General features: G+C 43.8%; 1 protein-coding gene across 1 annotated transcript in view; it reads left to right on the forward strand.

Moving 5' to 3' along the window:
• Positions 1 to 22,104, forward strand: part of NOA1 (nitric oxide associated 1) — a 35,208-nt gene extending 13,104 nt beyond the window's left edge. Inside the window, exons 4-8 of the mRNA XM_054030787.1 lie at positions 1,787 to 1,983; positions 10,214 to 10,345; positions 17,230 to 17,346; positions 19,327 to 19,444; positions 19,826 to 22,104. Of these exons, the coding sequence (XP_053886762.1) occupies positions 1,787 to 1,983; positions 10,214 to 10,345; positions 17,230 to 17,346; positions 19,327 to 19,444; positions 19,826 to 20,046 (785 nt within the window). The 3' untranslated portion in view covers positions 20,047 to 22,104. The remainder of the gene's footprint in view (positions 1 to 1,786; positions 1,984 to 10,213; positions 10,346 to 17,229; positions 17,347 to 19,326; positions 19,445 to 19,825) is intronic.
• Positions 22,105 to 22,626: the final 522 nt, after the last annotated feature.

Consider the following 22,626-nt stretch of genomic DNA (forward strand, 5'->3'; position numbering starts at 1 on the left):
AAAGTTATTCCAATCCCAAAGGATCAGATACATCACCCACATGGTCAGTGAATATTTCAGATCTTACCCAAATACACACTTACCGCCAATTCTTATTAACTAAACTAAGATTTATTAAAGAACAGAGAGTGGATATTGGTTAAAAGATCATCCTACACACAGACTTGAATAAAACTCTTAGGTCCGTTTCATAATAGAGATGGTGAGCTTTGCAGTTGCACAGAGTTCTTTCAGAATTAGTCCATAGGTTACAGTCCACTGTCCAGTATCAGGGAGATCCCGATGGGACTGGAGACCTCAGTCTTGGGACTCAACTTTCCCCTGACAAGCTTAAGCAGAACTGAGATAATAGGGTCAGGGCTCAAGAGTTCTTTTTATAGTTCTTTGGCAGCCTCTTGACAGCCTGCAGTCCTTGGGTGAACAATAGTGGCTTTGAAGTAACCTCCTATTTCTTAAGCATAATCAGTAATTAGCTACATGGATTAATGTAAAGCAGCTACCTATCTCCCGCCAATTACAGGTAGTTTACTACATACTTCAAAGAGAAATTAAGACAGTGATATTACTACATTCATAGTTCATCTAAATGTTAACATCGTCTTTTGGTCTCTGAAGTAACAGAATACAGCGATAGGAACCATTTAGTTACATTGTCAACTTCTAACAATATATTTGTAAACATATACAAAAACACAACTATTATCTACTAATTTATCTCTAAACGTTTAATCTGGGTCAATTAGCCTGCTAGTTCTGTAACCCTTTCTGGTGCTGTGTCACACCCTAATTAAAACACTTATTATTAATGCTATATAGAGAGCGAAGACTTAGAAAACATAAAAGAAACAGTTGTGTGCAAATGGATATATACTATATATATGTGGGCTTTCTTGATTGTAAGTCTGAACTAACAGTTATAAAAAAGAAAGCTAAGGAGGATAGTTAATGTTTTTCAGTCTTAAATTACCATATTGGGGGCCAACTACACCACAGTTGCAACCGAGTTAGGAACCCAGTTGTAAAACTGTTCCAGTTTCTAGTGTAGGCAAGATCTCCAGCCATGTTCCAAAACTGGGCTCCCATTTGAAAAGGCTCACAGTGAGATGGCGTATGTAAGTAAGGTGAGTAGAACATGGACTTGAGTTAATACTATAGCTACATGAAAGGCTTACACTGTAGAAAACCTTCTCCATAGAGCGATCTCAATACAGAAGCAGATTCTGTATTGAAATCTCTGCTTTTGCAGAGCTTATAGCTCTGTGCAGTTTGTAAGACTGTAATTGCTGCAAACCAAGGGCCTTATCCTGCAAAGATGCGCATGCTTCCATTTATACAAGCAGTTCCATCCAAGTAAATACTCTCACAAGTGGAGTTAAGCACATGCATAAGTGTTTGAAAGATCAAGGTCTTAAATATCAAAAAAAGACAATCTAATTTACAAAGTGTTTTGTGCAATGCCTAGAACAATGGGAACACAATTGGGGTCCTTAGGGTTACTGTAATACAATAATAGCACATTATAGCGGGTCCGTGATCTGGGGGACTGCTAATAGCACTGGATTTCTTGTTTTTTGTTGGACAAGAAGGAAAATTTAAATACAGAAACCTAAGTCACTTTTTAACATCCTGACTTTTGAGCATTTAAATTTGTACACCTCAATCACATTTATATTACTTTATCATATGTATTTTATTTATTTTTAAGTGTGTAAGAAGGAAAAATTTCCCGTTGAAGAAAATGTAAAGTAACATAAATTATTAAAAATACTTTTCCTTTTTAATGTAGGAAGAGTTGGAAGAACATTTCAACAACAGAAGTCAAAAGCTGTCATTGACTTTGATCCTGATGAGCTCTCTTTTAACATGGAAGAGGAGCCTGTCTTTTCATCCAACAAGCCTAAAGAGAGAGTGGAATTTACATACAATGAACTGAAAGATGCTCGCTGGTTTTTTGACACGCCGGGGATTGTAAAAGAAAATTGTGTAGGTGCTCTGTCTGCGTTTGAGAAGATCGGTATTTGGGAGAGGGAATACTGTCTTAGCTAACTGTGAGTGCAGGAATAGAGATTTTTTTATATCCTTATGAAATAAAAGACTCTCACATTCAGGTAATTATTTAGTGCCACCCAATGTATCAGAATATTGTGCAATGAATAGAGCTGAGTGAATAATGGATTTTATTTTACTTTATTTTTATTTTTTGTTCAGAGCTGAACCAAAATTTGTTGGGGGGGGGAAAGCCATTTTGAATCCCGTTTTATTCAAAAGTTTTCATTGAATCAAAAAACTTGAAATAAATTTGTTGCTAATTGACTGAAGTGTTTTGGTCAACTTGAAACAAATGTTTTCTAGTTTTTCAATTCAGCCATATTTACGGGGTTTTCACTCTTTTTCATTCATTTTGAAATGGTCAAAATGAAATTTTTTAACTTTTTTTTTTATATTTTTTCTTTTTTCAGCCAAAACTATTCATCAGATTCAATCTGAATTTGTAAATTGTTTTAGAGCCTCGAAAACTTCATTGTTTAGGATAAATTTCTATTTCCCCAAAATAATTCTCCGACTTCTAGTAATAAGGCCTGTTTTATATAGCAGAATTTATCACACTGGTTGGTTTTGCTGTAGCAAGTAGTGCCATAACCATCTTACAACACGGGTATTTACCAATGTAGATAGGACTAAGCACTATTTATAAGCATGTTAGTGAACTGTTTACAGACCAGTTTTTTGTAGATGAGCCCTGAATGTGTCTCTCTGTAGTAGTACATTTCTGTAGCAGGAATGAATGAGTCAGAATATTGAAAACGGGATCTGGTGGCAGGATATAAGATTATACCTTTAGCTCTGGTTTTGAGTGAGAATCAGATCACAAGAGATTAAAGGCTTGTCTGTTCTAAAAAAAAATTATATTGGTTTAACTGAATTGATTTAAAATCCATCTAGTTAAACCAATGCAACCCCCTAATGTATAACCTGTTAACCATTGCTTAAATAAATTTGCTTTGCATTGGTAATTTACCAAATAGAGCTAATCCCATTTAAGTGCATCTACATTAGGGGTTATTTAACTAAATCAATTTTTAAATAGATTTTAATGTTTAAACAGATACGATTTTTAGTATAAAAATACCTAGGACTGAGACTTTCAAAGCTGCTTAAAGGGTTTGAATGATAAATTCATGGGAATAAGAAGTTCAAATACCCTAGATGGCTTTGAAAGTTTTGGCTTTAAAATTAATAGAGCCACTGGAAATATGCTCTGTAGAAATCCTGCAGAGTTCTATGGAGTTACGATCTGTCTATGGATATAACTGTTTTCTACAGAATTGAAGTTAAACTTTAAAAAAAAAAAAAAAAATAGTCATAGTGGTTTGACTATCTAAGGCTAGTCTACCCCCAGATCTTGTACCAGTGTAACTCTTTTGGTTCGAGAGATGATACTTTTTTTTTTTTTTAACCAAAATAGCTAAACCAGTACAAACCCTAGTGTAGACACAGCTATATCAATAGAAAGGAGCCTTATACTATTATAGCGTACTCCCCAACATATAGGGGAATGAGTTTTATTGGTCTAAGCACCTTTATACCAAGATAACTATAGCCACACTAGGCAGTTGGTACTGCTTTAACTATACCACTATAATTAAAGTGGTTCAACTTCTATGTAGACACAAGACCTAATTGTGGGGATAGACTTTCAAATAATGTTAGACTGACTGACCCAAAAAACTCTGAGAGGTGTGAACTGCCCCATTCATCTCAGTAGCATCCTCAGTCAGACTTCAAAATTATTGTCTTGTTGAGATGTATAAAGGAGCTCACACCTTATTGTTACTCTCAGCGTCAGCCAGGCTCCGGGACTGTAATAACGTGGTTAGGTGTCTCCTGCCTCAGCCATCTCAACAGGGTAAAGATTCTGAAGCCTAATGCAGATGTCAATTTCACTGCTGGTCAGTTTAGTATATACATCTAGCTCAATCACAAGTTATGGGCTTGATGCCTGAATTACCAGGTGAAATTCTCTGATCTGTTTTATACAGGAGGTCAGAATAGATAGTTACATTGCTTCCTTCTGGCCTTAATATCTTTTAATTGAGTAGAAGCACCTAGCTAAGGTGTGTGGTTTCGATTCGCTTGAAACAATGTTTGATATGAGCAAGTTTTAAAGACACAAATGATTAATTGTACTGTGTCTAGCACAATGGGGACTTGATCATGATTCAGGCCTCGGGAAGGTAGTCAATAATGGCACACAAAATACTACATTGAAAGAGTGTTAAGGTTGCAAAATCAAGCATGCAAAAGTTTGGAAATGCCAGATTTAAGATTGCCCATGTAAACTTAATCCAGTCCCCTTGTGCGTATGCATTATAATCTGGTCTTTAATTACATGATCACACACTGTTTGAGCCACAGGACCCCACCTTATTCAGCATGTAAGTTGGACGGTGCTCAATGAATGAACAGCTTTTCTATTAATTTTAATTTTACCTTGGATGAATAACCTTCGATGAACAATGTGTGGCCCCAGGCCTTATTTACTGCACACTATTCCAATCCTGCTCTGAAGATAGGTTTATTAATTACCTTGTGGGCCTTTTCATCTTGCTCCTATAGTATCTGACTACTTCCACAAACATAAATTAATCTTCACAATGCCCCTGTGATGTAAGGGGGGGCATTATTCTAATTTTACAGAAGGGAGAACTGAGAGACAGAGGCATTCATATGAAAAATACACACTAAGTGGGATGCTCACTTTGAAATGTCTATGACCCAACTTTTCAGAGAACTTAGTGTTTTGTAGCACTTTATATGTTCGGAGAACAGTTGCAGTTGTGACCATTCAGCACGTCTGCAAATCAGACACCAGTAGTCTCAAGTTGGACACCCAGAACGTGAACGTATAGTTTTAGTGACCCCCTGTGAAAAGTTTGGATTAAGTGACTTGCCCAGTAGTTCATAGGACCTGTATGCCAGAGATGGGGAGAGAATCAGTTCTCCAGGGTGCTGTTCAGCTGCCGAAGCTATGACACCATCCTTACTCTTTCTGTCATCCATTGCTTCATGCACCTTCCAACTTCTGCAACAAATGAGGCAGGGGTCCTACAGACAACAGCTTCCTTCACTACATAGTGGTGATCATCCCTAAACACCATCCATCCTGTGCACTAAATGAGTCAGGGGTCCTGTGGAAAAACTAGTAAGTGATCATGGGATTAAATATTGCATCACAATGCATAGCTATAAGGGAGTCAAATTAAGGTTACACAAGCAATCTAAATTCTGGCATTTCCTAATTTTTGGGTACTTGACTTAGCAACCTTGACATTCTTTTAATATAGTTCTTGTATGTAATTTCCTAGGTTTTTAATATCAAACTGGGAGAAAAAAATGTCTCATGTGGAACCCTATTGGCTCCCATGTGGTTCATCAGCAGGATTCAGACCTTTAGAGCTACAGTAACTCCTCGCTTAACGGTGTAGTTATGTTCCTGAAAAATGTGACTTTAAGCGAAACGATGTTAAGCGAATCCAATTTCCCCATAAGAATTAATGTAAATTGGGGGTGGGGGGAGGGGGAGGGAAATTTTTTTCACCAGACAAAAGACTATATTTTATATATATGTATACACAGTATAAGTTTTAAACAATGTAATACTGTACACAGCAATGATGATTGTGAAGCTTGGTTGAGGTGGTGGAGTCAGAGGTGGAAGAGGGTGGGATATTTCCCAGGGAGCCTTACTGCTAAATGATGAACTAGTACTCAGCTGAGCCCTCAAGGGTTAACACACTGTTGTTAATGTAGCCTCACACTCTATATACAGCACGAATGGAGGGAGGGGAGACAGCATGGCAGACGGAGAGAGAGATGTGCATTGCCCCTTTAAGTATGCTGACCCCACTCTAAATACACTGCTTTTTTAGATCAGGAAGTTGAGACAGCAGCTGCTGCCTGCAAGCTCCCTCCAGCCTGAGCCCTGTCGTCTACCTTCCCCCTCCCCCCCGGCGCTATGGAGATAGGGTAAGCGGGGGGCAGGAGCAGGGGGGAGGGGGACACCCTGATATTAGCCCACCTCTTTCCCGCCTCTCCCACCCGCACAGCAAGCAGGAGGCACCCGGGAGCAGCTCCAAGGCAGAGGGCAGGAGCACCACAGGGCAGTGCGAGGAGGGACAGCTGAACTGCCGGCAATTGCTAGCCTGCTGGGTGGCTGCCGCACAGGGAACTTAGGGGAGCGGAGAGCTGATGGGGGGGCTGCCGGTCTACCCTGGTTCCAAGCCCCCCAGCAGCTAGCTGCAAAGGACTGCTCTTTTTGCAAGCAGTGGACAAAGCAGGTGGCTGCCAAACAACGTTATACGGGAGCATTGCACAACTTTAAACAAGCATGTTCCCTAATTGATCAGCAACGTAACAACGTAAACCGGGATGACTCTAAGTGAGGAAAATGAACGAGGAGTACTTGTGGCATCCGATGAAGTGGGTTTTAGCCCACGAAACCTTATGCCCAAATACATTTGTTAGTCTCTAAGGTGCCACAAGTACTCGTTCTTTTTGCTGATACAGACTAACACGCTACCCCTCTGAAAGCTGTCACCATTTAAGTGAGGAGTTACTGTACAGCACAGACCTCTGTGACTTGAGCTAATGGAGTAATTGATAGATGATGACAACCTACTACTGCTATGTGGACCATTTACAAGAGCAGGGGATGAGACATGTTTTGCCAGTGGGTCTCGCAACTATTTGCTGACAGCAGAGAAACATGGAGACTCAGAAATCCTAGGTTATTATATGCCAGGTTCCAAGAGAAGTGTGCTTTAGTGGTTACAGACCCTTCTGTCTCTAGCCAAAGCACCCGCCAGGCCTAGCTCCTCACCTCTCTGCATCCAGTCATGCTGATTGCGCCTCCTCATTACTGCCAGGGTGCAGCAGCAGGAGCATTGGGAGCTCAGAAGAATCTCCCGGCTCTCAGTTCCAGCTTCCTAGTGGTCCCTGGCTGCCAGGAATTGAATGAGCATAGGAAGTGAATGGACTTACTCGTGCTCAGTAACTTCCTGTAGATAGTTCTCATTTTGATTAAGCTTGGTGTGCCTGTGAAGTGGGGCAGGTATGAGACATGCCAAAGTTCGGATTGAATTTCCACTTGTCACGCTGTTCGTTTTGGCTGGAGAGGAGGAGGGGTTGTCTGGGCACCAATTTTGGGATGTGGAGCAGGAATTTTCAGTCTTTGCTTTCTGTACATTTTTGTGAGGGTTCGATGACATAGATAGATTTGCTAGTTCAGTCTAGAATTACTAAAGATGTTCGGCTTTATAAGGGAGCAAGAGAAAATAACTAAACTTCTAGAAACTGAAAGAAAGGGTTTTTGATAGCTGTCAAATTTAGCACTAAGCATTATCTAATACTCTGGAATATTATCTGTGGAGCTTGCAGTCTGCAAGGCTCCTACTGTTTCAGAATTGGTGCAAAAGTTGCTAAGATTTTCAGACTAAAGTTGACTCCATCTACACTACAGAAAGAACAGGAGTACTTGTGGCACCTTAGAGACTAACACATTTATTAGAGCATAAGCTTTCGTGGACTACAGCCCACTTCTTCGGATGCATAGAATGGAACATATATTGAGGAGATCTATATACATGTACAGAGAGCATGAACAGGTGGGAGTTGTCTTACCAACTCTGAGAGGCCAATTAAGTAAGAGGAAAAAAAAACTTTGAAGTGATAATCAAGCTAGCCCAGTCCAGACAGTTTGATAAGTGTGAGAGTACTTACAAGGGGAGATAGAGTCAATGTTTGTAATGGCTCAGCCATTCCCAGTCTCTATTTAAGCCTACGTTGATTGTATCTAGTTTGCATATCAATTCAAGCTCAGCAGTTTCTCATTGGAGTCTGTTTTGGAAGCTTTTTTGTTGCAAAATTGCCACCCGCAGGTCTGTCATTGCCTGACCAGTCAGGTTAAAGTGTTCTTCCACTGGTTTTTGAATGTTATGATTCCTGATGTCAGATTTGTGTCCGTTAATCCTTTTGCAAAAGAGATACACAGAAAGAGTGTGTGGAGACCCAGGCACACTATAGTAGTTGCTGACACAATTACAAAACAGTTCTGTCTTTTAATGCAGAGTCAAGACCAAACCATGTTGTAACCATGTTGCCAAACTGTAGTACACATTTGAATGTTAGCGAGGCTGTGGAATGACTTAGGCGCATGGTTAGAAGAGTTTGGTTCTGTTTGTGCTGAAAATTTCAAGTGTGTGAGACAGGGATGCTGTCTATTTGGAATCTAGTTAGTGCTTTAAAGTTAAAAGTTATGTTGGGTACTGCACCTGGGCCTGGATCCCACTGACATGTTTTGTGCCTTTCCAGTCACTTTTTCCTCTTTTTAACATGTTTTTCCTCTCTACTGTTCCTGTGTGTGAAAGACCCACATAGACAGGGGAAGCTCACTGTGTGGGGTTGGGGGGAAGTGAAACTGACTGCACACATAGTCCCATTAAATGTACAAAATATGCTGGAAAGTACCTTTCAGTTATAGTCACCATAGCATTACTTATAACAATAGTAGGAAAAACATTTCAGGCAGAAGTTTATTTTTTAAGCTGGAGTCTCTCACTGTGCCTGGGGCACTTTAGTGACACATCAGACACAGTAGTTCCTGCTTTTTAGGTGGGAACTCTGTTGCACATAAACCTATACTGAGGAGCTAATCTCTTAGTTATATTTCCTGAGAATTTATTCGCAAAGTATTTTTCCGTGGTAGAGGTGGAGACAAGAGATCTCTGAAACCTTAGTCAGTTTAAAACGATTTACAGTTTTATAGCAGAAAGCTTGCTAATACCTGAAATATCCTCCTTAAACTCAGAATTGCCATAATGCTAACTGTAAGAAATATTGATCCAAAATTCTGTTTAAGATACCTTGAACTGCTGGCACATTAAGCTTAACAAAATCTGCTGTGGTAGAGCAGGAAACAATTGGCTGATTATTATTAGTGGCTTCATAATAAAAGTGATGAATAGTAATTCCTGAATGGAGACAGTGAGAGTTCAGCACAATTGCAACATGTTTTTACTCTGGGGATCTCAATCTCATTTTAGGTTGTTCCACAAATAAATAGTATTTGTGTAGAAACATAGCAGGAACCATCTGCAATCTTCAGTGGTTAAGCAGCAGTTCTGCAGAAAAGGACCTGGGGATTACAGTGGACGAGAAGCTGGATATGAGTCAGCAGTGTGCCCTTGTTGCCAAGAAGGCTAACGGCATATTGGGCTGTATTAGTAGGAGCATTGCCAGCAGATCGAGGGAAGTGATTATTCCCCTTTATTCGGCACTGGTGAGGCCACATCTGGAGTATTGCGTCCAGTTTTGGTCCCCCCACTACAGAAGGGATGTGGACAAATTGGAGAGAGTCCAGCGGAGGGCAACAAAAATGATTAGGGGGTTGGGCACATGACTTATGAGGAGAGGCTGAGGGAACTGGAGTTATTTAGTTTGCAGAAGAGAAGAGTGAGGGGGGATTTGATAGCAGCCTTCAACTACCTGGGGGAGGGGGGTCCAAAGAGGATGGAGCTCGGCTGTTCTCAGTGGTAGCAGGTGACAGAACAAGAAGTAATGGTCTCAAGTTGCAGTGGGGGAGGTTTAGGTTGGATATTAGGAAACACTTTCACTAGGAGGGTGGTGAAGCACTGGAATGGGTTACCTAGGGAGGTGGTGGAATCTCCATCCTTAGAGGTTTTAAGGCCCGGCTTGACAAAGCCCTGGCTGGGATGATTTAGTTGGGGATTGGTCCTGCTTTGAGCAGGGGGTTGGACTAGATGACCTCCTGAGGTCCCTTCCAACCCTGATAGTCTATGATGTAACACAAAGTAGCAGTAAGCGGATTCTGTGAACGTTGCAGAGACAAATTGGCTTGGGCTGTTTAGACTGTAAAGCCTTAAGACTCATCTTGTTAGTTTGGAGTGTCCATGTTACAAGCTACTTTACGTCTGTATGTGTGAATTGTTAAAAAAGATGAGCCCTTTCTTGCCATGGCTGAACTGAATATGCAGTCCTACTTGTCTGTAATTTCTGTCTGAGATCATTTGAGACAGATATTCTCCATTCAAGGTATTTGGTCATCTTCCTTTTTCCCCATAAAGCAAGAGCATTGGTTTCATTGTTTTTGTAAAAGCATCCAAAATGAGTTATGGTTATCCAATTTGCTTTGCAGGTTTTAAATCTTCTAACAGAGAAAGAAGTAAAGCTCGTCTTGCCGACACATGCCATTGTTCCACGGACCTTTGTACTTAAGCCTGGAATGGTTTTGTTTCTAGGTGCTTTGGGACGCATAGACTATTTGCAGGTAAGGGAGAGTGGATTTTGTAATGTTCTGTGAATAAGATCTTGTTTGCGTTTTGTGGTGTTATAACAAGTTACAAAACACCTTCACCATCAGGCGATTTGTGTAGCTCTCGTCACCATTTCTTTGGCAGCGGCTGCTCTTAAAATTTCCACTAAGGAAACACAAACCTCGTTGTGTAAAGTAAAAAATGCTTTTGAAAAAGGCTGTGCCATATGATAGCCCAAAGTGAAGATTTTTGTACTGTAAAGGAGCATCTTGCAGCGTGTTACCAAGAGGTCCTGAGCTTTGTTCTAAACGAAACCGGAGAATTGCTTTGAGATTGACGGGTCACTAACAGAACAGGGGTACAAATCCTTGCAAGGTGGCTAACGGTGCTGGAGTGTAGCCAAAATTAATCCACTTTAAAGGGACAGTGTCCAGTGGTTCCATGAAAGAGCTACATAGGTAGGGAAATGAATTAAGGGCATTTCTGCTTTTCCCTCAACATTTATAAGAATTGTTTAGTCAAGGGAGAAAGGAAAAATGATGACACCAAACACTATCCAACAAACAAAGTAGAAAAAATAAACTGGAGAAATACTGTTCTTTGCTAATCCTTTTCACTCTCGGCAGTTCTGGGTAAAACCTCCTTCATATAGACGTGTGATTCGTATTGGGATGATTTCCCTGAAAGTTATTTCTGTTAGGTGGTGGTTGAGTCACGTTATGTACTTGTGCTAATTTCCCTTAGTGATGCTTTGCTTCATTTTGAAAAGAAAGGCTATTAGAACAGGGCAAGGAGTGAGATTTTTCAAAAGTTATTGTAGAAAAAAAGTTGATTAGTATTTCCTCCAGGTTTAAAGAAATATCTAATAGTAAAGGGCAGAGCAGAGGGGTGTATGTGTCTGGGGTCCATTCTCCCCTTTATGCACTTGCATTATTAATGGAACTTTTATTTATTCCATTTCTAAAATACAGCTGTCGATGCCCATCCAGTGCTCTGCATGCCTAGCACATAAATAAAAAATAAAAAAACCCACCAAAGACTGCCCATAAATAGATCCACCTCAGCCAACCCCTCCCCAACAGCCTTAGGCAAGATCTACTAGAGCGCTTTGCCTGTATAACTATATCCGTATACTGTCCAGGCAAAGCGCTCCTAGTGTGGGTGCAGCATGTACAGGCAAAACTGAACTTTTGCTGGTATAGCTTATTCTAGGCCCCACCATCCCCACCCCGAGTGAAATAAACTATATTGGTAAAATCACAGTTTTGCTGATATAATTGCCTCTGCACTAGGGGCTTTTGCCAGCACAGCTATGTCAATCGCAAATCTTCATACCCTTGATCAACATATCTGAGCTGGCAAAAGTGCGTAGTGTAGCCTTGGGCTTGTGGGGGGAGTTGTATCCATGCATCAGTAGGAGACTAGATTCCTTGGTTTGGATTTGATGTAATCCTGTTTTCCCACTGCAGTTTGGATGTACAATTCATTATAGTAATTTTCATGCTTAAATTTGGTTTTCATAGATTCATAGATGCTAGGACTGGAAGGGACCTCGAGAGGTCATCGAGTCCAGTCCCCTGCCCGCATGGCAGGACCAAATACTGTCTAGACCATCCCTGATAGACATTTATCTAACCTACTCTTAAATATCTCCAGAGATGGAGATTCCACAACCTCCCTAGGCAATTTATTCCAGTGTTTAACCACCCTGACAGTTAGGAACCTTTTCCTAATGTCCAACCTAGACCTCCCTTGCTGCAGTTTAAACCCATTGCTTCTTGTTCTATCCTTAGAGGCTAAGGTGAACAAGTTTTCTCCCTCCTCCTTATGACACCCTTTTAGATACCTGAAAACTGCTATCATGTCCCCTCTCAGTCTTCTCTTTTCCAAACTAAACAAACCCAATTCTTTCAGCCTTCCTTCATAGGTCATGTTCTCAAGACCTTTAATCATTCTTGTTGCTCTTCTCTGGACCCTTTCCAATTTCTCCACATCTTTTTTAAAATGCGGCGCCCAGAACTGGACACAATACTCCAGCTGAGGCCTAACCAGAGCAGAGTAGAGCGGAAGAATGACTTCTCGTGTCTTGCTCACAACACACCTGTTAATACATCCCAGGATCACGTTTGCTTTTTTTGCAACAGCATCACACTGTTGACTCATATTTAGCTTGTGGTCCACTATAACCCCTAGATCCCTTTCTGCCGTACTCCTTCCTAGACAGTCTCTTCCCATTCTGTATGTGTGAAACTGATTTTTCCTTCCTAAGTGGAGCACTTTGCATTTGTCTTTGTTAAACTTCATCCTGTTTACCTCAGCCCATTTCTCCAATTTGTCCAGATCATTTTGAATTATGACCCTGTCCTCCAAAGCAGTTGCAATCCCTCCCAGTTTGGTATCATCCGCAAACTTAATAAGCGTACTTTCTATGCCAATATCTAAATCGTTGATGAAGATATTGAACAGAGCCGGTCCCAAAACAGACCCCTGCGGTACCCCACTCGTTACGCCTTTCCAGCAGGATTGGGAACCATTAATAACAACTCTCTGAGTACGGTTATCCAGCCAGTTATGCATCCACCTTATAGTAGCCCCATCTAAATTGTATTTGCCTAGTTTATCGATAAGAATATCATGCGAGACTGTATCAAATGCCTTACTAAAGTCTAGGTATACCACATCCACAGCTTCACCCTTATCCACAAGGCTCGTTATCCTATTAAAGAAAGCTATCAGATTGGTTTGTAGAATTCTAGGCATCCCAAGCAGAGTCTGGTAAACAAGAGGGATATTTTACTACAGGATCTGGGAAATGGTCTGAGAGGATCAGCTGGGCAGGAGAAGTCTGTCACACCATCCAGAAATAAGCCTGCCAGTTTTCTTCACACAGGCAGTACTTTCAGTATTGTGAACTAAGCTAATGTAGAGATCAGGGTGGGCAAACTTTTTGGCCTGAGGGCCACATCAGTGAATAGAAATTGTATGGCAGGCAATGAATGCTCACAAAATTGGGGTTGGGGTGCGGGAGGGGGTGAGGGCTCTGGGGTGGGGCTGGGCAGTTTGGGGTGTAGGAGGGTGCTCTGGGCTGGGACCGAGGGGTTCAGAGGGTGGGAGTGGGATCAGGTCTGGGGCAGGACTGCGGGAAGCTAATATGAGGGGGCAAGGCGTCCAGGAGAGCTGGCTGTATTTTAAAGGAGCCTTATTGAGGGCGCAGGAACAAACCATCCCAATGTGCAGAAAGAATAGCAAATATGGCAGGCGACCAGCTTGGCTTAACAGTGAAATCTTCAGTGAGCTTAAACTCAAAAAGGAAGCTTACAAGAAGTGGAAACTTGGACAGATAACTAGGGAGGAGTATAAAAATATTGCTAGAGCATGCAGGGGTGTAATCAGGAAGGCCAACGCACAATTGGAGTTGTAGCTAGCAAGGGATGTGAAGGGTAACAAGAAGGGTTTCCACAGGTATGTTAGCAACAAGTAGAAGGTCAGGGAAAGTGTGGGACCCTTAATGAATAAGGGAGGCAACCTAGTGACAGCTAATGTTGAAAAAGCTGAAGTACTCAATGCGTTTTTTGCTTCGGTCTTCACAGACAAGTCAGCTCCCACACTGCTGTACTGGGCAACACAGTATGGGGAGGAGGTGAACAGCCCTCAGTGGTGAAAGAACAGGTTAAGGACTATTTAGAAAAGCTGGACATGCACAAGTCCATGGGTCCAGATCTAATGCATCCAAGGGTGCCGAGGGAGTTGGCTGATGTGATTACAGAGCCATTGGCCGTTATCTTTGAAAATTCGTGGCGATCGGGGAAGGTCCCAGATGATTGGAAAAAGGCAAATATAGTGCCCATATTTAAAAAAGGGAAGAAAGAGAATCCAGGGAACTACAGACGGGTCAGCCTCATTTCAGTCCCCAGCAAAATCATGGTGCAGGTCCTCAAGGAATCAATTCTGAAGCACTTGGAGGAGAGGAAGGTGATCAGGAACAGTCAACATGGATTCACCAAGGACAAGTCATGTCTGACCAACCTGATTGCCTTCTATGATGAGATAACTGGCTCTGTGGATATGGGGAAGATGGTGGATGTGATATATCTTGACTTTAGCAAAGCTTTTGATACGGTCTCCCACAGTATTCTTGCCAGCAAGTTTTTAAAAAGTATGGATTGGATGAATGGACTATAAGGTGGATAGAAAGCTGGCTAGATTGTCGGGCTCAACGGGTAGTGATCAACCGCTCGATGTCTAGTTGGCAGCTGGTATCAAGAGAATTGCCCCAAGGGTCGGTTCTGGGGCAGGTTTTGTTCAACATCTTTATTAATGATCTGGATGATGGGATGAATTGCACCCTCAGCAAGTTTGCAGATGACACTAAACTGGGGGGAGAAGTAGATACGCTGGAGGGTAGAGAGAGTGTCCAGAATGACCTAGACAAATTAGAGGATTGGGCCAAAAGAAATCTGATGAGGTTCAACAAGGACAAGTGCAGAGTTCTGCACTTAGGACGGAAGAATCCCATGCACCGCTACAGGCTGGGGACCAACTAGCTAAGCAGTAGTTCTGCAGAAAAGGACCAGTAGCGTAGCTAGTGGAGTGCAGGGGAAGCAGCCGCTTCCCCTCAGCACATTTCCTAAAAGTGGCACCTGCCGGCCCGGCGCTGGGGGCAGCACGGCCGGAGGAGCCATGGTGGGGAGCGGCGGCAAGAACACGGCCGGAGGAGCGAGGGGGGCCGGCTCCTTGGCCGTCGCGCCCCCAACATCGCCGCAGGCACAGCCACCTCCAGGGGCGGCTCAGGGCTCGGCGGCCAAGCGCTCCCCGAGCCGGAGCCGGAGTTGGGATCCGCCTGCAGCGCGGGGCTGGGATCGGCTGGGGACAGGCGGCAGCGCATGACAGAAGGTGAGCGGCGGGGGTCCGGTGCCTTGCACTGGGGAGTCCTCTCCGGGCGAGGGGCTCCCCGGGGCCAGGCCCGCAGGACAGGGGCGCAGGCCGTGCTGTGTGGACGGGGGGCGCAGGAGCCTGGAGCCTGGGGCAGGGGGGACGGGCGGCGAAGCCCGGCGGGTGACACCTGCAGAGCGGGCTGGGCAGGAGAGATTCTCCTGGGACCGCGGGGGGACGGGGGTATCCGCACCCCCAGGAAGCCTGCAGGCGTCCTGAGCCGGGCCCCGGGGTTAATCTGGGGGCGGAGGATGGGAGGAGCCATGGGGGGCATGGCCAGAGGAGGAACCGGGCAGGGGGTGCCTTTTTTATTTTTGCTTCCCCTACACTTAGACCCTGGCTACGCCACTGAAAAGGACCTGGGGATTACAGTGGAAGAGAAGCTGGATATGAGTCAGCAGTGTGCTCTTGTTGCCAAGAAGGCCAATGGCATATTGGGCTGTATTAGTAGGAGCATTGCCAGCAGATCAAGGGAAGTGATTATTCCCCTCTATTCGGCACTGGTGAGGCCACACCTGGAGTATTGCATCCAGTTTTGGTCCCCACACTACAGAAGGGATGTGGACAAATTGGAGAGAGTCCAGTGGAGGGCAACAAAAATGATTAGCGGGCTGGGCCACATGACTTAAGAGGAAAGGCTGAGGGAACTGGGCTTATTTAGTCTGCAGAAGAGAAGAATGAGGGGGGATTTGATAGCGGCCTTCAACTACCTGAAGGGGTTCCAAAGAGGATGGAGCTCGGCTGTTCTCAGTGGTGGCAGATGACAGAACAAGGAGCAATGGTCTCAAGTTACAATTGGGGAGGTCTAGGTTGGATATTAGGAAACACTATTTCACTCGGAAGGTGGTGAACCCATTCACTGGAGTGGGTTACCTAGGGAGGTGGCGGAATCTCCTTCCTTAGAGGTTTCTAAGGCCCGCCTTGACAAACCCCTGGCTGGGATGATTTAGTTGGGGTTGGTCCTGCTTTGAGTAGGGGGTTGGACTAGATGATCTCCTGAGGTCCCTTCCAACCCTGATATTCTATGATTCTGTTATTCTAAGGGGTGTGGGCTCCGGCTGGGGGTGCTGGCTCTGGGGTGGGGCTGGGGATGAGAGGTTTGGGTGCAGGAGGGTGCTCTGTACTGGATCAGGGGGTTTGGAGAGCGTGCAGGGGGTTGAGGCGTGGGGAGAGTCTCGGGTGCAGGCGCTTACCTCAAGCTGCTCCCAGAAGCAGTGGCATGTCTCTTCTCTGACTCCTATGCATGTAGCGGCCCCTGACTCTCAGAGCGGAGCCATGCGGCTGCGTCCGGGAGCCATGTGGTGTGGTTCCAAAGCCTGCACCCCGGAGCAGGGCCATGCTGCGGTTTACGGGCGCCACGTGGTGCAGCCCCTGACCCCGCTCCCCAACGGGAGCTTGCGGGCCGTAGTTTGCCCACCCTTGGTAAAGATACACATTCTGTAACATTTGACTATCATTTTATTTGGATGACCTGAGTGTAGAACAGATTGTTCTGGTTTTGTTTGTTTGTTTAAATGCCATTCCAATTATCCAAATTCCTTTTCTCTGAAAATCCACAGTGTGTCCCCCATGAAGCCACTTGTTAGTTAATAGCATTTCCATTTATCTGAACACACAGTTATCCATGCCATAGGGATAAATGTGAGTGCACTGTATTTGTATTATAGTAGCACCTAAGTATTGCGCTGTGATGCGGAAGCTCTAGAATCAGGAAGGTTCTGGGCTTGCTTTAGGACTAGAAACTTTGAGGTGGCACACTGTTGTATGTTTGTATTGAAAGCTCAGCTCCATTATTTATCATAGAAACAGTACAGATGCATTCCGAAGACTAAGACCCTGGCTATCTAGATGAGAGAGAATCATGTAACAGAACTACTTTTAAACAGAAGGTGGGGGAAGGCTGGACAGTAACTTGTAAATATCTTTACAGCATTTCAGTTTAACAATCACCCCTCATTAATTTTAGGGAGCAAAATCCTCCTGGTTTTCTGTTGTGGCTTCTAACCTGCTGCCAGTCCATGTTACTACCCTGGAGAAAGCAGATAGCATCTATCAGAAGCATGCTGGAAAAACATTACTGAAGGTAAGAGGAGACCTTCTCTATGGTGTTCTGGTATGTGTAAGGAGTAAGGTCATGTGATCTCTCTCGTAGCTCAACAGGCATCCCTTACTGGTTTCCCCATGCATGACACAACAGAGACTTTGTTAGGTCCTCGCTAGAACTCTTTATGCATTGTCTTGTCAGTGATTCTTCCCCTTTCTGGGAAAACCAAATAACAGAGATATGCATCATTCCTCCCCTGACTGTGGGAAACAGCTATTGCCAGTCACAACACACATTTTTCCTGTTTAAAATTAAACTAACTCAGCAAGAGGGAGCTCCCTCTGTGCATGGACAGAGGAACATGGCATGGGCAGAGGTTAGGACTTTAGCCTGGGGCTTTGGAAGACCTGGATTGAATTCCCTGCTCTGCTTGTGTACAAGGGACCATATTAGTACATTAGACAGCCTTGTAAGTAGGGATATAACTTTTTTTTTTTTTTTTTCAGAAGCACACAAACTCCTACTGAGCAGTCTTCATTAAAATTAAAATTAAAAAATGGCTGGTGGGGTTTAGGCTTATGCTTGCCAAGGCATCATATTCTGGCTAAGGGAGAAAGCCCCTCTTTCTGCAGCGCTGATGAGGCAACATCTGGAATACTGTGTTCTCAGCTAGGTCCACTGATGCCAGGAAGACATTGACAAATTGGAGCTACTCAGGCAGGAGTTCAGAGACAAGCAACAAAAACTGAATGTCTGCTATGGAAAGATATAAATTGGCAAAACACAAAGGGAGAGAAATATAAAAGGCAGAGAGGTCAAGAACTACAAATAGGAGCAACAAGGTGGAATTAAGAAATAGAAATACCTGGAAGTGGTGTAGATCCCATCATTTGGGACTTCTGAAATTAGATAGGGGGGAGATTGACACTTAGTTCCATAGCACTTCTGTAGCAAGACCTGTATGTCTTTTAATATATTTACATTTTATTTTCTATATCTTATATTTTAAGCATGCAGTTTGATAGTATAATTTGAAATGATTTTGACTAGAATTTATTCGATGCATGGTGTGGAAATATTTGTTTTAAAAAAAAAGCAATATTCTCATGATTTAGGCTTTATCTAGAAAGATGTGGAGTTAGCACATTGGTTAATGTACTAGGTAAAACATTCAGAAGTCTAGCGTAGACAATCTGTGCATACTTTAACATATATTAGCTGATGAAGTTAAAAATCTGTGTTGCCCCCCTCTCCTCTCCGCTCCCCCCTGGTTTGCCTCAACCAGCTAACATGTTAATACTTGCCCTTTCAACACTAGGATTTTAAATGTGTTAGCTATCATGTTTTTAAAATGCATCTTTTTGTCTTCCTATAAGCAGGGCCTCTGTGTATATATATGTGCGTATCTTGATGTGTTTTAACTTGTTTCCTTGGCAATACCACTAAAACTGAAACACTCTCTGTAGTAAATATTAAGGATCCCCTAGCTACATGGTACATTTTCCACTATCTGAAGCAGTTTAAAGCTGTCTCTTCTGGTATTGCTCTTCACTTGCAAAGCAACAGTACAACTCACTGCTCATGCTGAATTCGCTTTATGAATTATTGTGCCATTTACAAAAATAAATGTTTCAGAGATTGTAGTATTAGTAACTTTTGCTATTTCATTGAACTAGCCTGGAACTGAATCCTGACACTTACCCAAATAGGACAATCTCTGATACTGTAATATCTACTTCTTGGCATCTCTAAGGCACCCTGGTTTGATATCTAAATGAAATCTTTATCACCTTGATATTTGTTTCTGGACAAACTGTCCCTTAACTGTACAAATGCCATTTTTAATAGAAAAGTTATGTGAGAGCAGTTACTCATTAAATGTGTCCAGTGTTTGAGTCGGTTAGAATAGAATCAGTTAAGTTGCTGCATTTCACTTTGTAACTTATTCTGTAACTTGAGAAGTTTAAAGTTGTCTTTCTCGTCAGCTTTTAACTCCGTTCTCCTGTATTTTATTGTTAGGTTCCCATGGGGGGTGAAGAGCGAATGAAGGAATTCCCACCGCTTATTCCTCAGGAAATTACGCTGGAAGGAATTGGCACCCTCGAGGCAGTGGCTGACATAAAGCTGTCCTCTGCTGGTAATTCTGTGTTTCCTCCTCCACATGCAGGGTATCAGCTCATGCTGTGCACTCTTGTTCTTAGATGTAATCATGTGACTTGCAAAGGTCTTGTGACTAGGAAAGGTGACACAGAGTCAACCAAAAAGCCTGCTGCCTTGTATGTGATTATGAACAATTGTTTTCTGCTTTGGTGGTAGATTTTCAAAAGTGCTTGGCACTCAGCAGCTTCCGTTCTTCATCTAAATGGGATCTGTTGGGTGCTGAATCCGTGTGGAAAATCTGACCCTTTGTCTTATTTAAATTGGTGTCCCTTTCCATTTTCAAAATTTGATACAGTTGATTTTCATTTTGTTTGAAAGAGGTTGTAACTAACTGGATTCTGTTCTGGTATCTGCACAGGTTGGGTTGCAGTAACTGCTCACTTGGAAGACAAACTACAGCTGCGAGCCTATACTCCTGAAGGGACAACACTGATGATACGTAAACCTCCTCTGTTGCCACATATCGTTGACATCAAAGGGAACCGCATCAGAGGAAGTGCGTCCTATAGAACTAAAAAGCCACCTCCCCTAGTGGAGAACTTAAAGGCAAATGGAACAAATAAAAAAAGGGGTATCTAAAATTTAAGAAGTACAGGAGCTGGGAAGCCCTTGGACATACGTGTTGCTTACAGAAAATTACGAAAACAATTATTCATAGAGAACATACATTCTGATTTTAAGATTGGCTTCTGTAAAACGCGTTTGAAAGACCTAGCAAATGCAGATTTGAAGTTTGTATCAGGCTACTGCATAGTGCAGCTCATGGGATCATGTGATTTGCAGTCTCTACTTCCCATTACCAGATGGCCTGCCTCATTCAGACTCGAGTTCTGCATTCGACAGACAGAGGTGGCATCACTTCACGTTATTGCTGGTTCCCCTACAGTGAGTGGAGTATGGCTGCCGTCAGGATGGGAGGGTAATCTCAGTTACAGCAGGAGAGATTTAGTGAAGCTGTCAAAACATGTAAATCTTTCTGGTTGCTACCGATATTTGGACAGGAGACACATTGCTTGTTTTTTGGCTTTTCGCATGAAATTAGTGATAAAGATTTCAGAAAGAAGCCCCTAAAGACCATCTGTAAGGGTACGGACTCACCCCTGCGGCACCCCCTACTGGTTGCTTCGGGGAATCAGCTCGTCCAGCATCTGGAGCGCCCTCTACAGGCCGGCGATTCACCTTGTCCCTCACACTGGCCCCCCATGTCCTTCCCAGGAACCCGGTGCCCCTTGCTCTGGGTTCTGCCCCCTGGCAGTACCCCATAGATCTTGGTCTCCCCTCCCTGGGGAACCCCCACCCACTATCCCCACCTTGCCTCAGTACTAGGCCACTGCCAGTCACCAACTAGCCCCTGCTCCCTGGCGCAGACTGCAGTATAAGCCACTCATCATCGGCAAGGTTGGGTTTGGACCTGCTGCCTTGGCCTAGCCCTGGGTTGCCCTCTACAACCCCCAGTACCCCTTGGCCTTCTCCTAGGCCGCAGCCTGGGGCTTTCCAGGCTGGAGCTCCCCAGCCCTGCTCCACTCAGGTACCCTGTCTCTGCTCCCTGCAGCCAGACCCTTCTCTCTCTCTGAAGGCAGAGAGAGACTCTGGCCTGAGCTCCTGGCTCCCAGCCTTTATAGGGCCTGCTGAGGCTGTTTGGGGCCTGGCCCCAGCTGCAGCCACTTCCCCTAATCAGCTCAGCCTTCACACTGCCTGCTCCCTGGGCTATCTCAGGCATTTCCAGGCAGGAGCAGGCGTCCACCCTGCTACACCATCCTACTAGGCTCTTTGCAATAATGTGGAACTTTAAAGATAAGCAGACAACACCTAAGGGAGCACTGTGTATAGCTGAAGGGAGGAAATCGGACTTATGCCTCAACTGAGAGCGCCTGCAAAACATCCCCATGCTGTGATTTGCCCTAAATGTACAGTCATCTGTCTCTTCATCATGACAACTGTGACAGGTTGGACCCCTTGGGAAGCCACCTGATGTGCTGAGATACCACGGAGTCTACCTGTTGTGCCAGCCTGGGCCCCCTTTCACCTGTCTTGCTGAGCCAGGTTCTTAAAACCTCCTCTAACCCACACACAGGCAGGACCACACCCAGCTGCAGATCAGGTCTGGGAAGACTCAGCTTCAAGGACTTGCTGTAATGTCCCTTATAGATGTTTTTGCAAAGTTCTGGGTTTCTGTTCCCACGTTACCAGAAAATATCTTGGTGTGTAGCATTGTGTACATAGTACAGATGTCAATATCTTTTAAAGTGTAGGTGTCTTGGCATTTAGCCACCAATGCTATGAGACAGCGTGCCTCAGTTTCCCCTTCCACACTGCAGTCTAGATCCGCTGTGCCAACCTCTAAACCTGTCTACAGGTACTAGCTGAGAAGCAGTATTCTCATAGGACTTTCTTGTTACTACTCCTAGTCTGTACCAAAGATTTTTCCAAAAATCATGCATCTTACACATTTTTTAAAGTATTTACCACCAGTATCAAATTCTTTCTTAACCCACAGTGTGTGTGTAGTAAGAGACATAAAGTTACCAAGACATTCATGACCGAGAGACGCTTCCAAGTCTGATTATCATACCATGCCTTCTGTCTAAACAGATCAGTTTGTTCAGCATTTATTATATTTCTCATCACCTCAGTGAAGGTTCTTACTTTGGGTATGTTTTGGGGGTTTTGGCAAGGAAAGGGTGTAAGGAGACCTTGTATGTTACTGGCCCACTCCCTGTGGAGTTGCATTTCCTCCCCAGGGCTAAGCCCAGGGGAAGAACCCGAAGAACCTGCTCTCCTGAGATTCCTTTGTGTTGTTCACCCCCATCAGTCACTGTCTGATGCTTAGCTGTGGGGAGGGGTTTACCTGCCCGGGAAGTGGCTGTCTCTGCCCCTTCATCTGGTGGATCATTAGCATGTTCACAGACACCAAAATGCTTGGAAGAAACCTCCCCCTTCCCCGCCGCCTTAAAGAGATAGTTAGTTTTCACAAGTACTGCAAAAAAAAACATTTTGCAAAAGTGGGGCCTGGATTGGGGAACCCTCTGTCACCTCTCTCACTGTTGCCAAGAGGTCAGCTGTATGGCTGCTCCCCTCAGAGAGAACAGATACACAGTTCCCCCTTAAAACCTGAGCCACAGGTGAGGTGCCTGGGATTACAGATGCAGATACAGCAAA

The sequence above is a fragment of the Malaclemys terrapin genome, chromosome 5 (assembly GCF_027887155.1).
Source record: "Malaclemys terrapin pileata isolate rMalTer1 chromosome 5, rMalTer1.hap1, whole genome shotgun sequence".
Classification (NCBI taxonomy): domain Eukaryota; kingdom Metazoa; phylum Chordata; order Testudines; family Emydidae; genus Malaclemys; species Malaclemys terrapin.